General features: G+C 33.7%; 1 protein-coding gene and 1 long non-coding RNA gene across 2 annotated transcripts; both read left to right on the top strand.

Annotated features, from left to right (window-relative positions):
* Positions 1-275: 275 nt before the first annotated feature.
* On the top strand, positions 276-3,547 carry LOC149989934 (uncharacterized). Its single transcript, XR_016501861.1, has 2 exons — positions 276-2,102; positions 2,615-3,547. It is a non-coding gene; the product is annotated as an uncharacterized LOC149989934 (long non-coding RNA).
* Positions 3,548-13,879: 10,332 nt separating this feature from the next.
* On the top strand, positions 13,880-15,344 carry LOC112287298 (ubiquitin-conjugating enzyme E2 7). Its single transcript, XM_024530188.3, has one exon. It carries the CDS (start codon positions 14,490-14,492, stop codon positions 14,991-14,993), a length of 504 nt encoding a protein of 167 aa, XP_024385956.1. The 5' UTR covers positions 13,880-14,489; the 3' UTR covers positions 14,994-15,344.
* Positions 15,345-18,143: the final 2,799 nt, after the last annotated feature.

Genomic DNA, 18,143 nt, shown 5'->3' on the forward strand with positions numbered 1-18,143 from the left:
CATATAATCTAGTACGGATCAAAGAAGGAGATGAATGGAAGACTGCGTTTCGAACCAGGTACGGGCATTTTGAATATAATGTCATGCCTTTTGGACTCACGAATGCACCAGCTGCTTTTCAACATCTCATGAATGATGTATTTTGTGAATTATTAGACAATTTTGTCGTCTGCTACCTAGACGATATCCTGATTTATTCTAAGAATGTTGAAGAACATGAAATACATGTTCGTCAAGTATTACAAAAACTCAGAGATGCAGGATTGTACGCCAAGATGGAAAAGTGTGTATTTCACACTACTCAAGTTGACTTTTTAGGATACATCATTTCAAATGATGGTCTTATGATGGATTCTAAGAAAGTCCAAACAATCATGGATTGGAAGATTCCAAAGACTGTGAGAGATGTCCAATGTTTCTTGGGATTTGCCAATTACTATCGGATCTTCATCAAAGACTTCTCACGAGTTGCAGCTCCACTTACACGCTTGACTAGTAAAGATAAATTCCAATGGAATCAAGAAGCGGAAGCAGCATTTGAAGCCTTGAAGACATCGTTTGTCTCTGCACCAGTCTTATATCGTGTTGATTTTTCCAAGGCATTTTTTATAGAAACAGACGCATCGGATTTTGCCTTGGGTGCAGTTTTATCACAAATGGGAACAGATGACAAACTTCATCCGATAGCTTTTCATTCAAGAAAATTCTCAGCAGCCGAGATCAATTATGAGATCCACGATAAAGAACTTCTTGCAATCGTGGATTCCTTTCAAGAATGGCATCATTATCTAGAAGGTGCTTCTAGTCCAGTCACTGTGTATACAGATCACAAGAACCTCAAGTATTTCATGTCAGCACGCGTATTGAATCGTCGTCAAGCTCGTTGGAGTATGTCTTTGTCAAGATTCGACTTCATTATCACTTATCGGCCAGGAAAACAACAAGGTTTGTCCGATGCCCTGTCTAGACGTTCTTATTTTGCACCAAAAGAAGGAGATGCAGCTTTTGAGCAACAAAGAACGGTCCTCTTGAAACCGGAGCAATTTCATCTCCGAGCAGTGAAATCAACATTGACTGTTGATTCAACTTTTCTCAAGTAAATCCAGTCCAGTATGTCCTCAGACCCTCTTGTTCATGATATCGAGAATAATTCTTCCAAGTCTCATGATTCTTCTAAGTTCGAGTTCAAGAATAATCTATTATATTTTGAAGGACGCCTATATGTTCCAGAAGGAAAAGCACGTTTGCGTGTTCTTCAAGCACGTCATGACTTTCCAGCAGCAGGGCACTTTGGATATAATAAGACTCTGGAACTCATATCAAGAGATTTTTGGTGGCCACAAATGTGGAAGTCAGTCAAAGACTTTGTACAATCATGTGATATTTGTTCAAGATCAAAAATTCCTCGACATCGACCTTACGGACTTCTTCAGCCATTACCTATACCAGAACAACCATGGTCTTCTGTTTCTATGGATTTCATCACAGATCTTCCAAGCTCAAGATCTTATGATTCTATATTTGTGATAGTAGATCGTTTCACCAAGATGGCACATTTTATGCCATGTACAAAATCTATCACAGGTGAAGAAACAGCTAAGCTTTTCATTGATAATATCTATCGCTATCATGGATTACCTAAAGATATCATATCGGATAGGGGAACTCAATTTGTGTCGAGATTCTGGAGGACTCTTTTCAAGATTTTAAAAGTGGACATAAAGCTATCTTCAGCTTTCCATCCTCAAACTGATGGACAAACAGAGCGCGTAAACCAAGTCTTGGAACAGTATTTAAGGTGTACCATCAACTACCAACAAGATGATTGGACAAACCTTCTGCCATTGGCAGAGTTTGCTTATAATAATACGGTACATTCCTCTACGCAACAAACACCTTTCTTTGCCAATTATGGCTATCATCCATGACTTGATACTTTTGATTTTTCAAAAGTTGATAATCCTGCAGCAGAAGATATGGCAAATCGGTTGTCAGAGTTACATGCAATAATGAAGGCGCAATTGAAGAAAGCTCAAGAACGACAAAAGATAAATGCAGATGTATATCGTAAAGAGCAACCACAACTCAACGTGGGTGATAAGGTATGGCTACTTCGTCGCAATATCAAGACCACTCGACCTTGTGACAAATTGGACTATCGTAGGCTTGGCCCCTTTTCTGTTTCTGAACAGATCAACCCAGTTGCATATCGATTACATCTACCGGAGTCAATGAAGATCCATCCTGTATTCCACGTGTCTCTTCTTGAACCATATAAGACAGTGGATATACAAGGAAGAAGACAAATGCCACCGCCTCCTATAGAAGTAGATAATAATGAAGAATTTGAGGTGGAAGAGATATTAGACTCAAGGCGGCGCCGAAATAAGCTGGAATATCTTGTTCATTGGTGCGGATATGATATTAGTGAGCGCACATGGGAGCCATCCAGGAATCTAGCAAATGCATCAGCTAAAGTCAAAGTTTTTCATCAACGACATCCATCAAAACCAAGATGAAAACCTCTCTTATAAAAGAGACAAGATTGAGGCAAGATAACATTCAATTTCCTATCCTTGTTTATAACTTCTTTACATTTTGTGACGCTAATTAGATGGAGAGCCAACAACCAGCGGATTCAACTCAAGAACCTTCGTTTGCTGACTTACCGGATGAGACATTGCGATTGTCACAACCTTCAAGACGACGCAACCGAGATGAAGACCCTCAAGAACGACATGTTCTTCCTCGAATAGATGGTGAGATACAACGCGTTTGGTATCACGACCTTGGAAGAGATTCTCGATGTTTGGTGATATTATTGGAGATAGGAACGACTCCTGATGGTGTTTCAAATGTATTATTTGAAGGAAGTTATGAAGGCCTCAACAGTGATCAAATAACAGGGTGGTCTTCTCGCCCTGGAATGGGACACTATCGATGGCTAAGAGGACCCATCAACTATCTTCGAAGAGAAGAAAGATCAGAGTATGTAGCAAATACAATTTGCCGCATATTAGATTTTCTCAATATATAATCACCGCTCCTCGTGGAACTCGTCCCTAGAAGGGGGGTAATGTCACGGACATACATATAATTACCTATATGAATAGATAAAAGTATGTAAAAGTAGGTTAATTGTGTAATATCTTCTAGAGTAGCTTCTTAGAAGCTTCATAGACGCTACTTTGACTTTATAGGAGTCTATAGTTGACTTTTAGGTTAGAAACTTGGTCAACAAGTTAGCCATGTGCCACGCATGTTGGAAGCTTAAAGAACAAGCTAACTACGTGGTCCATCCATAGAAAACTTGCCTTGCAAGCAAAGGCATGTGGCCTAGAAAGTCAACATATATTGGAGGTCTTATAGAACATCGCCACGTGGCTTCTAGTTAGATAGTATATATAGAGGCAAGAGTGAAGCCCTCTTCACTCTTGTCAACTCCTTTCTTGCTTCTAGTCTAGTTTCAAGGGTCTCTAGTTTTCTTGTATTTTGGCAATAGCCATTCCAGTTTCTTTCTTAATATACATATTTCTATTTTGTCCTATTTCTTTTTGAGAAAAGTCTCACTTACTCTTTAGCTTTCATCGAGTTCTTGTCCCTGACAGCTCCTCATAGATCTATTTTTGTATAAATCTTTATTTAATTTAGTTGATCAAGAAGTCTTGAAATCAAAGATAGAGGATACTTATTCTTGATATTGATCTTATTAAATCCTTGTAAATGCACACATATCCACAAAGATCCATCTTTTTTCTTCACAAATAAGATAAGAGCCCTAATTAGAGATTTAGAATGGCACATAAAGTTCCTAACCAAATTTTCATCAATATATTTTTTGAGTATAATCAACTCATTTTGTGATAGGCTATAGATTGGTCCAAATGGTAGTTGAGTTCTTTCTTGAAGATCGATGGTACAATCATAAGGACAATGTTTTAAAAAAAAATCCTGCATTCTTTTTTTCAAAAACGTCTAAAAAATCTTCATATTGGCTAAGAATAGTACTTGATATCTTCTCAGCATCAATAATAGACGTGGCACATATAACAAAAGATGGCCCTTCATTTGCAGCATGCATGAAAGCTTTTGCACCTATTAATAAGGGTTTGGATATACTAGACTTATGGATTTCTACTTGCTTAGCACGACCTTGGATTAAACTATGGAAAAAATCAAGATTGTGAGAAATCTAGTGTATATGAGGATTATAACTTTTTAACCATAATAATCCTAAAATGATTGAGTTAGAAAGAGACTTAAGTACATTAAATATTACTAAACTATTGTGACCTTAATAAAGTCTTTAATTACATTAAATATTAATAAACTACTGAAGACTTTAATAAATTCTTCATCTATAAAAACAAGTTAAAAATCTTGAATCCAACAAGGCTAAGACTTTGTGATTTTTCAATCCTAAACATACTTCTATTGTAAAACAAGATGACAGATCAAAAGAGAGAATAAAACCTTTGCTAGATGTTGCATATGATTCCAGCTGCATGATTCCTATTATAGCTGAAGCAACTCATTTTTTAACACATTGTCTTCTTTGGCAATTGTACTTTTCATTTTGTAATTGCATTATTTTTTTGAAAAATATTAAGCAGTGTGTTTAGCTTCTCCACAATATAAGCATAAGCCTTCTTAACATCTTCGATTCTTTTCCTATTCTATGAAGGATTTAAAATATATTGTATCAATTTGCATTGGTTTTGGCTTTGATAAATAAGTTTCTAAAAACTTAGGAGCTACCTTCATTATTTGATTGTTCCTCTCTAGCCATATCTTTGTTCTTGACATCATTCAAATAATCGATTGTGACATACAATGGCTTGAGCAATAAATTATTTTAAAGATTTTATCTTTGGTATTGTCAATAACAAGTCTTTGATATTATCCTTCAACCCATATCAAAATTGATTGATAAGGACTTTGTCATTCCAATCCACATTGCAAGCAAGGTTTTGGAATTTAACAGCATATATGATGGCTGACCATAATCCTTGCCATAAAGATAAGAGCTTGGTCTCTGCTACTCTTTTTCGATCACTTTCTTTGAATGTAGCCATAAACACTTCTAAGAATGAATTCAAATCATAAAAAAGTCACAAATCTTTTTCCATTAAAGGTACAAACCAAGAGAGAGTACTTCTTGATAGAAATGCGTCTATGAATCTGACTTGAGTAAACCCATCAAAATATTGGAAAAGGTGCAATATTAGATAAAGCTTGACTTATTGCAAAAATCTTCGAAATTTTGATCTTGTTCCATCAAACTTCTCAAGCATACTAATCATTATCTCCATCATACTTATAGAAGCAAAACTCCTTGGATTTTTTTGTAAGGTCAATCTACTTACTTCCTTTAATTGTACAACTTCTTGCCACAGATTTTGTTCTTCCATAGGCATAGGTATAATACTTCCATGATTCACATTAGAAATACATAAAATTTCTATTATTAGAGTATTGACAAGCTCATGAATATTTGTAATAGTTATAAATCTATTCTCACTTCTATTAGGAGTAGCATCTATAATTTTTTCTTCTATAGACAACTCAAACAAATTAAAAAAAAAAAATAGAGTAACATAATCTACAATCTCTAATAAAAATTTCTACAAAGAAAGATAATCCACTAACTTTAAAGAAAAGATCAGTATTAAAAAATAAGATTTTTATTTAAAGGTGGATAATCTACAATCTTCAAAACACAACAATAAAAGTAGGATAATTTTTTCACTTTTAAAACAAGATAAAAACAATATGTTAGCACTCTTATCAAATTTTCAAGGACATGAATCTCAAAGAAAGAGATTCCTCAATACACTCTTGTATCAAAGAAAGAAACTGAAAAGTCACTCAAAAGGTGATGGAATATTAATTTAGATTAGCTATTGCCAAAAACAAAAAAACTAGATAGTCTTGAAACAAGACTAAAGACTAAAAAGGTATTGATAAGAGTGAAGAAGGCCTCACTCTTGCTTCCATATATATTCTTAACTAGAAGCTATGTGGCGATATCTTATAGGACCTCCAAAATGTATTGACTTTATAAGATACGTATCTTAACTTACAAGGCAAGTTTTTTATATGTACACCATATAATTAGCTTATTTCACAAGCTACCAATACGTGGTTAATTTGTTGACTAAGTTTCTAACCTACCAATCAACTACAAACATATATAAAGTCAAGAAGCATCTATAAAGCTTTTAAAAAGATTTTCTAAAAGGTCTTATAAAATTAATCTAATTTTATCTATTTTTATCTATTTTTATCTAATTATATAACTATTTACTATAATATCTATGTATGTCCGTGGCATTATTCCATTGATCTTCAAGAAAGAGCTCAACTATCATTTGGTCCAATCTATAGCTTATCATAACTCAAGTTGGCTACATTCAAGGAATACATTAATAAGAATTTGATTAAAAACTTCATATGCTATTCTAAGTCTCTAGTAAAGGCTCCTATCTTATTTGTGAAGAAAAGAGATAGATCTTTGTGAATATATATGGACTATCAAGGATTCAATAAGATCACCATTAGAAATATGTATCTTCTATTTTTGATTTTAAGACTTCTTGATGAATTGAATCAAGCAAAGATCTATACAATAATAGATCTATAAGGAGCATACGATCTAATATGCATTAAAGAAAGAGATGAGTAAAAAAACTATATTTTAAATCAAATATGGCCATTTTGAATATAATGTTATATTTTTTAGATTCATAAATGTACTAATTACTTTTTAATATTTAATAAATGATGTGTTTTGTAAATTTCTTGATGACTTTGATATTTATTATCTAGATGATATCTTACTTCATTTTAAGAATATAAAAGAGCATGAACTTCATATTCTCCATGTATTACAAAAATTAAGAGATGCAAGATTATATGCCAAGATAGAAAAGTGAATATTTCACACTACTCAAGTTAACTTCTTAAGATATATCATTTCAAATGATGGCCTTATAATAGATCCCAAGAATGTTTAGACTATTTTAGATTGGAAGATCTCAAAAATAATTAAAAATTTATAATATTTTTTAGAATTTGGTAACTATTATTGGATCTTTATCAAAAATAAATTCAAGTTGTTGTTCTTACATGTTTGACATGTAAAGACAAACTTGAGTGGAAAAAAGAAGCTAAAGAATATTTTAAAGCTTTAATAATGGCATTCATTTTTATATTAATTTTATATTACATGAATTTTTTATGGAAACAAATACATCAAACTTTACTATGGATGCAATTTTTTCACAAATAGGAGTAAATGACAAGTTCTACCTACTAGCTTTTTATTCTTAGAAATTTTTAGTAGCTAAAATTAATAATAAGATCCACAACAAAGAACTTCTTACAATTGTGGATTCATTTTAAGAATAATGTCATTATCTAAAAAGTACTTTTAGTCTAATAACTATGTATATGAATCACAAGGACTTAAAATATTTCATGTCAATATGTAATTTAAATTTTTGCCAATTTCATTGAACTATGTCTTTATTAAGATTATTTATTGATCCAAAAAATATCAAGATTTTTTAGATATTCTTTTTAGAGATTTTTATCTTTTATCCAAAGAAAAAAAATATAAGTTTTGATTAATAAAGAAAAATTCTCTATAAAATAAATCATTTTCATCTTTTAGTAATAAAATCAATATTAACTATTGATTCAACTTTTTTGAAGTAAGTTTAATCAAATATATCATGTAATCTTCTTATTTATGATTTTAAGAATAATTATTCTAAGTCTCATAATACTACAAAGTCTGAGTTCAAAAATAATCTATTCTATTTTGAAAGATAATTATATATTTTAGAGAAAAAAATATAATTATATGTTCTTCAAGCTTGTCACAACTTTCCAATAGCTTGATATTTTGGATACAACAAAACTTTAAAATTAATATCTAGAGATTTTTGGTAGCCTCAAATGTAGAAGGTAGTTAAAAACTTTGTATAATCATGTAATATTTATTCAAGCTCAAAAACTCCTTATTATTGACCTTATGGACTTCTTCAACCATTATCTATTCTAAAATAACTATAGTCTTTTTTTTCTATAGATTTCATCATGGACCTTCGAATTTTAAATTTTTATGATTCTATATTTGTGATAGTAGATTATATTACTAAGATGACATATTTTGTATCACATTCAAAATCTATTACAAGAAAAAAAAATTAAGTTTTTTTTAAAAATATGTATTATTATTATAGATTGTTCAAAGATATTATATCAAATAATAAGATGTAATATATATTCTAATTTTAAAATATTATTTTTAAGATTTTATATGTATAAATAAAACTATTTTTGGATTTTTATTATCAAATTGATAGCCAAATTAAGCAAGTGAATTAAATTTTGGAGTGGTATTTGAAGCATATCATCAATTATTAATAAGATAATTGGACAATTCTTTTGCCATTGGTAGAGTTTGTTTATAATAATGTAATACATTCTTCCACTCAATTAATATCTTTTTTATCAATAATGATTATCATCTATAACTTGATATTTTTAACTTTTTAAAAGTTGATATCTTGCAACAAAAGATTTGATAAATCATTTTTCAAAGCTACATACAATAATTTAGGTGCAACTAAAAAAAGCTCAAGAACAATAAAAAATCAATATAGATGTGTATTGCAAGGAACAACTTCAATTCCAAATTGGCAACAAAGTATGATTACTTTGTTATAATATTAAGACTATTCACTTTTGTAATAAGTTGGATTATCTTAGACTTGAACTATTTCTTATATGTAAATAGATTAATCTAGTTGCTTATCAATTCTATATATTCAAATCTATGAAGATTCATTTTATATTCCATATGTCTCTTCTTGAGCCATACAAGATAATAGATAAATCAAGAAAACAAAAAATATGAAATTGAAGAAGTTGTAGACTCAAGGCAATACCAAAATACATTCAAATATCTCATTTATTAGTATAAATATGATATTAATAAATGCATGTAGGAGCTAGCTAAGAATCTTATAAATGGATCAAAAGAAATTGATATTTTTCATCAACATCTATCAAAACTAAGTTTGATAGATCTGTTTGCTAACTTACTAAACTAGAAATTACAATCATCACAACCTTTAAGATGACATAATTGAGATGAAGTCCTTTAAAAATAATATGTTTTTTTTCTTATAGATGGCGAGATACAATATAATTAGTATCACAACCTTAAAAGAGACTCTTATTGTTTGATGATTTTATTAGAGGTAAGAATGACTCTTGATGGTATTATAAATTTTTTGTTCAAAAAAAGTTAAGAAGGCATCAATAATGATCAAATAATAAGGTAGTCTTTTTTCTCTACAATGAAATATTATCAATGGGTGAAAAGATTTTTCAACTATTATCAAAAGAAACAAAGTTTAGAGTATGTGGAAAGTATAATTCACCACATCTTGGACTTTTTCAACATGTAATCACTGTTCTTTGTGGAACTTGTCCTTAGAAGGGGAGACAAAATTACAAACATATATATTTAGTCTAATAATTAATTAAATATTATGAATAGATAAAAATAGATTTATTTAATGATAGCTTATAGAAAATATTTTTAGAAGCTTCATAGGTATAATTTCACATTTATACATGTCTATAGATAATTAATATGTTAGAAAATTGACCAAAAAATTAGGCCACATGTTACATGTATTAGTAGTTTTTGGTACAAGCTAAGAATGTGGTGTACATATAAAAAACTTACCTTACAAATGAAATACATGTCAAAGGTTCTATAGAATGTTGCCATGTTATTGTGTTGTGGTTTGGATACTATGTAAAAATAATATATATATATATATATATATATATATATATAATTTACTATATAATATAGTAAAAGCTATATTATTAGATTTTAGTTGCTTACAAAATATAATTAAATTGCTATTTTGAAATAATTAGTCTAAAAGACCTACTATTGAGGTTGATTTTTATGTTGATAATAGTTTTTATAAATTCAGAGCCATCTTTATTAGATATTGGTGACTCTTGAATTTTATTTTATTTTATTTTATTTTAATTTGATATTTAGAGCACATATTATATAAAAATTATTGAAAAAAAATTTAGAGAAGGATTTTTGTGTAAAAAATGATAGTTAACCCAACTATATGGATGAATGGAGATGAATGATGAAAATCTCCATTCTTATTAGCCAAATGCCATATCCAATGGGCTTCAAGGAAGCTTCTTAAGGCCTTAGTAGGAATTAGGGTTATTTTTTTGAGGGCATTCAAACATCAAAGGTTAAGATCATTAGTTTTAGGATTTTAGATATGGTTTTGATGAAAATTTTATGTGATTTGGAGCTTTTGTAAAGAAGATATAGGCTTTCAAAATCAAGATATTGATTTTGTACCTACTATCACTCTTTTGGACATAGTGCATGTGTTTAAAGAGATTTTGAGTATCAAATTGTGTGATTGAAAATTTGGTTTAAAGAACTATATTTTTCATATAAAAAATAAAAGTTTTGGAGTCTATTTGAAGGCGAAACAACTACTTGAAGATAGTGCTTCCAAATTGAGGTTTGTCAATAAACCAATTTCATGAGGGATTTGGTTGTAGCCATATCTTAGGCATTTAGACAAATATTTAGTTAAAATTTTCTAAAAATGTGTACTAATATGTTTTAAAGCTATATACCAAATTTTGTAGCATTTAAATTTTTATTTTTGAGATATAAAGAAAATAGTACTCAGGTGCTTATAAATTGAAGTTTAAAGGACCATCTAGGATTCTTAAGATGCTAGACGATCTATAGTAAGTTTATAGTTCATTTTATTTGTATTAAAGCTTAAAAGTAAATGATAAATTATATAGAAATTTGAAAAAAATTGAATGATTGCATCGAAAGATATGAAATTCTAAAATTTAAGGGAAAAAAATCCTTTAGAAAAAAAAAATTGAAAGGATTTTGCTACAATTTGAGCATTTTATGCAAGATAAAGTGGTTTTTGGAGGCCAAGACTTTAGATATATGTTAAAAATGGAGATATGGAGCTATGAAAAAATTATGATATAACAATGGATTTTCATAAGAAGATTATGGATTTTCTTTGGAATTATTGAAAATCTAACTTATTAGCAAATAGTTAGTTATGATTTGGTATAAGAAAGGATGTTAGAAAAAAAATTTAGATACTCTAAAAAGCCTTATGTACAAACCTTATTAAATATAAAAGGTTTTTAGAAGTAAAAAATCTTTTGATATTTTTATATTTATTTTTCTTCTATAATAAGAATATAATACTTATTAAAGCTTAGCCAATAAGTTAAAGTTAAATTCTCTACAACTATATCCAATATATCCAATATATCTAAGATATCCAATATATTTTTAAATCATGAATCATATCATACAACAACATAGCTTCTAGTTAGATAGAATATATGGAGACAAGAGTGAAGCCTTCTTCACTCTTATCAATGTTTTTCTAATCATTAGTCTTCTTTCAAGATTTTCTAATCTTTTTATTTTTGGCAATAGCCATTCTAATTTAATATCATTCTATTTTTGAATGATTTTTTAGCCTTTTCGAGTGACACAAGAATGTATTGAATTTTTGTTTTTTTACGATTTATATTTTTGATATAAGCATAAATAATATAATCATGATTGAAAGAACTCAAATATATAGGCTAGTTAAAATGGTTGTACCCATCTATTAGTACATTTATTGAAGTTTTTAGGATTTCATTTTTTATTTTATAATTTAACTAAGTAACAATTATGTTTAATGTAATCTACATTTTTTCTTTGTTTAATTGAAGATTTGATCTGTTTTTTCTAGTACTACACATATTTATTTAATTCACAACCTAAAAAGTATGCATTCAATCTTGCGGGAAATGTAATATCTTTCTTAATGTGTATAGAAGTGATTGTTTTTACTTTTTGGATTTATGGTGATTTTAAGTTCTATAACACAACTTAGAAGCTTCTAGAAGCTTACACATGATATATGATCATGGTTAAAAGTATATTATAGAACAATATTTTGGAGTACTTTTGTTATAGAAAGAACACATTTTCATAATATATAAGGATATAAATGGAATTTAGATTTTGAAAAAGAAAAGTTTAAAGATCTTCTACATAAAAATAAAACATAATTGTCCATATTACAACATGATTAATATAATAGATGTGTTACTATAATGTAGGAAGCTTAGAAAATATGGAAAAAAAAACATGAAAATAAGGAAATATGAGAACTAAAGAATACAAAAAAGCATAGATGAATAATAGGATGGATGGATGTGCCAAAGGTTGCAATGCCCAACAGCATAGGTTTCTATTAGAGAACATAAATATGTAGTAAATAAAAATTATGTTTTCCAATTATACTAAAAAAACATAGATGGTTCCATTGTTATCCATATAGTATTTCTTTTCTATTCTTTTCATTTTTTAGTAAATATTTCTTTAGAAGTGGTCAAATTTTGACTTAGCAATTATAAATTAAAACTTTACAACTTTTTCATGGTCAATAGCACAAATTGTTTTTAGTGTATGTATGTAGATATACATATACCAATATTTCTAAAATATTTTTTTATTATTTTAAATTTTGAACAAAAATTATGTGAATAATCTTAGATATTCTTTTTGAAACTATGAATGAGTATAACTATTAATGAGTGTAACTTAAAGAACTTAATATAAATATTTATTTTTGAAGAAAAATGATTTTAAAAAATTATAAATGAATACATGTCTTTTTGCTATAGTTTGTCACTTCACAAACCATATGCAAATATTCTTCTTCTTCTTTCTTTCTTATTTTGATAATTTATCTCTTGGTCTTTTTTATAAACATGTCAAAATTTCTAATTTTTAATATCCATTTCCTGACTAATAATTAATTTAGTTCCAATTTATGAATATGTATATATATATGTAAATAAGATAAAAGATTATTTTTAATTCAAATATATTTACCTGAAATAACTCAATTCATTTATAGATTTTATTATAAAGATTAATAAACCCTATTAGAAATCACAAAATTCCTCATATTCTCATAAATCAAAAGTAGAGTTCTATTACAAACTACTTAAACTTAAGAGAAGTCATAGCAAAGATAAATTCAAGACTTAAAAGAATATTTGTTCTACATCTCAATAACATGATGAAACATTTCTGACACTTGATTTAATCAGAGTCAGAACTTGGAAGACTATGAACACTTGAACCATCCCAGGAAATTGCAGAGTTAACTACAACTTCTTTCAAATGGCACAAAACTGTTAAAAAGAAACCAGTACAATGGCTCACTTTTTGCATTTATGAGACTAGCTCACATAAAATCATGTCATGAGCAAAAGCTTACAAATACATCTACATATACAACCAATCAATCAGCCATGAAGGAATCCAACCTGAAGACCATGACGATTGTAAGTGATTCGGCAACAAACTCTATACTGAAGAAGTACACGTATAAAATCAGTTTTCAACCATGCTTGAACAGCAGCAAAGCATTCTTTGGTTTAGGCAAAGGCAAGCTGTGAGAGCAGCACTAGAAGAGGCAAATATCAAAGAGAAGAGGACATAAAAGAGGGGTTGGACAGGCTATCCATGAGACAACCATCCACTCCACAGCCAGCCACAACACAAGAGTGAGGAACAGTACGCCATAAGGCAATGGATCAAGAAGACACATCAATATGACTTGGTTTTGGAGAAAACTCTGCATTGTGGATGCACACCTAAAGCAGAGTAGATTTGAAAAAGCTAAAGCGAAAGTATAGGACAGCTCATCAAAGAGTTGCGGGACCTGAAAGTGAATTCGGGGATGAGGGCTGAGACGGGCTCTGTGGCCTCGTTGTCGCTCTTCGCAGTGTGTCTGTGTGCCTGCCTGCCTGCCCTGCCGCGCCGTGCTGCGCTGTGGCGCTGGTGAGGGTGGACGGGGGACGACAGGGCTGGGTTGTGGGGGGGGGGGGGGTGTGTGAGAGTAATAATAGGCAGGCTCAGCCGACCTCCAACTCGTGCTGGTCCTCGTCCTCAGAACGTTCTAGGTTTCGTTGCCTTGGCCACACTCCAGCACAGGCATCACCCTCTGCACTGCTCTGTTGTGCTCTCTCGGCACCCAGATACACACCCTCTCACACCCACGCAACACCCTCTTCCTCCGCTTCTCCCTCCCTCCCTCCCTCTTCTTCCTCCTCCTCCTCCTCCGCTGCCTCGGCCTCGTAAGGCGGTGTGCCCTCTCAATCCCCTCCCTCCCTCCTTCCTCTCCCTGGATCGCCGCCTGCCTTCAATTTGCTGTGTTTGTCAGCGGGTGAAAGCGTGTCGCGAGTGATTGGGTCGCGCTGAGTGTGTGCGCTTGGGTTTGGCCGGGTGTTGTGGAGTCTGTGTGGGTTTGGGTTTGGGTTTGTTAGTGGGAACGCGGGTTCGTTGGAGCACCTGCTGCGCGGCTATGGCGGAGAACCAGGCGAGTCTTCTGTTGCGGAAGCAGTTGAAGGATTTGTCTAGGAATCCCGTGGATGGGTTCTCGGCTGGGCTTGTGGACGACTCGAGTGTGTTCGAATGGAACGTGACCATTATCGGACCGTCGGAGACTTTGTACGAGGGGGGTTTCTTCAACGCCATCATGAGCTTCCCTCCGGATTACCCCAACAGCCCTCCAACCGTTAGGTTCACCTCCGAGATGTGGCATCCGAACGTGTACCCTGATGGGCGCGTGTGCATCTCCATTTTGCATGCTCCCGGTGACGATCCCAATGGGTACGAGCTGGCGAGCGAGCGGTGGTCGCCCGTGCACACCGTGGAGACGATATTGATCAGCATCATCGCCATGCTTTCGAACCCGAATGATGAGTCGCCCGCGAATGTCGATGCCGCCAAGGAATGGCGAGAGCAAAGGGACGAGTTCCAGCGCAAGGTGAGGAGGATTGTGAGGCGGTCTCAGGAATTCGCGTGAGGCAGTAACGACCCTGCAGTGGCTGCAAGAGGGACATCCCCCCCACCCCCTCCTGAGCGATCAGGTGTCGTGGCTTTGCTCCACCTTAGGCGTAGCTGTGGTATGCACAGTGCTATAACAGAAATTTTCGAGGAATGTGAGAATGGGTGGGCGCTAAGTGGTATGTTGTAGTGGATTGAGAGAGTAGGGATTCAACCCATGTAAAGATTACTATGCACAGGAGGTCCTGGAGGTTGGCGGAGGAAAGCAAGAGAGCATGGTTGTCGCACAGTGCAGGTCCGGGGTTGCGTTCTGATATGGGGCAAGGAGTTATAAAGGGTGAATAAACACAATATGAGTAGTCTTGCTCTCTGTCTGTTCCACACTCGCCTGTCAGCATTTTCCAACCATGTATGCCAGCGCTGACATGGCCAGTATGTGCAAATGCCTCGGGTTCTAAATGCCTATGTATGGTACAACCTGACCTGTTGCCACATAAATGTTTCAAGGATGCGTATGTCAAGCAATTTTACAGGATAATGCTGCCTCCGGTCTGTTGAGCGTTTTTGATCGATTACTGAGATGCGCAGTGTGGTAAGACCAGCCGTCATGATTTTACAAATTTGTAAAGGGACCTTTGTCCCAAAATTTCCGTGCGAGATTTGGAGATTTTAGACAGGTGTGTATGCCCTGCTGCTTGTGCTTTCAGCTACCAGTGAGTGTCTCGATCGGGATTTACGTGAATATCCTGACACGCATATTTATCCTCTTGGGATTTCTTTTATTTGTGCGCTGTTTTCATGCTGTCCTACCAGTGCTTCAGCATTGGTCGCTCATCATTTAGCTTGGTCCACAGGAACGTTTGGCGTCCATCAGACGCAGGTGACGAATCTGGAAACCGTCCCAGGTTGTAGAAAAGCTATGCCCACCTACTGATACTTCCTGCACATGAACGAGTCAGGCATGTTGTGCCTGCTGTCACTACTCCTGGAGGCACATTTTAACTCCCCCATCTGTCAACATTTACGTTAGTAACATGCAAGACGCTTGATAAAGCAGCAAGTAGTGCAGAAGTGCACTGCAAGTGTGTTCGGTCACAGATCTCTGATTCTCTGCTACGATCAACATAGTACTTGGACAATGGTGGCCGCAACAATGTAACAGGAGGCGGTTTCTTAATGTCCGCCAAGGTCATGCCTGGATGTCTGGCAGACTTAATGCACAACTGTCCATTCATTTATCGATGTTTTCGTGCTTACAGGTCAGAGAAAAGATGGGAGAAAACTATGACTATATCTTACACTATGAATTATTCTCACATATGATCACAAAATTACGAACTACAATCTCAATGTAGCCTAGCTGCGACAGATAGTAAAGTGGTGACAAATATGCATTGTCAGTTATCAGCCATGGAAAAGCCCCACATTATGATAAGTTGGAATCTTTTTGTAATTTCGAATGCCAAGAGTATCAAGATAATTCATGTGGGGTGGTGCGACACAAGAGGTTGACAGTGCCGTAGGCTACACGATGAGAAACAATCCTCTTCTTGTTTGGAGAAAATCCTCCAAACACATTCGGTCTTACGCTAAAACCTTCGAATTCATATCTCTAATCGAATTCACCGTCTTGTGTTATGTGGACGCTCACTATCGTATAGCTATTCTCACCTCATTATTACTGAAAGGTGTCACTGAGAAGGAAGATATTAAAATCTGGTGTACTAAGGTGTATAAAGATTAGCTGCGTCACACGGATCATTCTAAAAAGACAACCACGTGGCTAATCCCATTCAAATGTGTGCCCTAACTTCAACAAAGAGTTGGCGCAATGCGTCGGATTACACTTCAGAACAACTTGACCTTTTTTTACACGTACTAAACACAAGCTACTCGAAATATTACAAGCATAAATGCTTTCAAGCATACAGATTCAAACAAGTCCATGTATCTCAGTTTGAATTGAAGGGTATTGTGTCACAGGAATCACTCTAGGGTTACAAGCTCATCATGCCAATAACACCCTCTTTCAATGAAGTTGCAACTAATTGCTGACGACTCCAACAAAGAAGCCAAAACCAAAATAAGAATAAGAATAGTCTGCAAACCACTTTGCTTCCGTCCCTGCATCAATTATCAGCTTTAGTTTCTTCGAGATCCATGACTAGTTCTCTTCAGAATCTCATGTTTGAATTAGGTTCATCAAACATATTCACAAGGAACTGTGTCGCAGCCATATTTTGAAGAGTTTGAATCAGTAAGATGCCGCGGCCCACGTGATCCCCAACATAGTTGGAATGTACTAACTGTCTGTGGAAATAATGCTGATGGTCGTCATCAGGTCCGTAATCACCAGTGACGATCCTTCAGACGCAGCTTTAACTTGTAAATATTTGACGACAGCCAATTGGGGGTACACTAAAGTGTACAACAAAATGCAGGTGAACTCAAATAAAGCCGTTCAAGAACACTTCTGCTGGTGGTAAGAGAGACTCCGCATTGAAGCAAAGCTTGGTGGAGAAACCCTTCCATGCAATGCTGCACAGTCCGTCCTCAGCATTCCAAAAGCTAGCCTTTCAGAGAAAACGGAGACCTGAGATCTTTGCATCTGAAGCCGCTTCAGATATCATTAAATTTGTCAGTAAACTATTTCATCTGCAACTTTAAATCGCTAAAGCATGAAGTGTGACTCAACAACTTGAATACTAGACTGTATTTCAAAATCCACCAAATCTTCATAGTATAACAATCAATCTCAGAACCTCAAGCCATGAATAATTATAAACCCTGATAATATCGAATCAACATTCTCACATGCCGAAATAGCTTCACTTAAATTTGAACACCCCCCCCCCTTTCCAATTCGTGGTTCTGCTTAGATTAGACAACAATTTCATGATGCCACGGACATTAATTTGGCAAACAAAGTCACTGAATTGAAGCAATTTAACTAGTATGTGGTAAGATGAGGCGCAGCCTAGTAGCCTCAAATTCGCACAGTGGACGATCACGGTGATGCCAAGAAGTTGCAATTCGTGGTTCTTTCTGAGAAGGACAGCGTTTTGAAGTTTGTTCAATCCAGGTGCAGTAGAAAACAGGCAGTGCGAAGTGAAGTTTTAAAATATCCGGAGCTTTTGATCGTTCAGTGTCTTGAGCATTCACATCGAAT

This window comes from Physcomitrium patens, chromosome 1 (genome assembly GCF_059467195.1).
Source record: "Physcomitrium patens ecotype Gransden chromosome 1, ASM5946719v1, whole genome shotgun sequence".
NCBI lineage: Eukaryota > Viridiplantae > Streptophyta > Bryopsida > Funariales > Funariaceae > Physcomitrium > Physcomitrium patens.

Excerpts from the sequence above, each read along its gene's own strand:
- LOC112287298 (XM_024530188.3), top strand. The coding sequence starts at position 14,490 with ATGGCGGAGAACCAGGCGAGTCTTCTGTTGCGGAAGCAGTTGAAGGAT.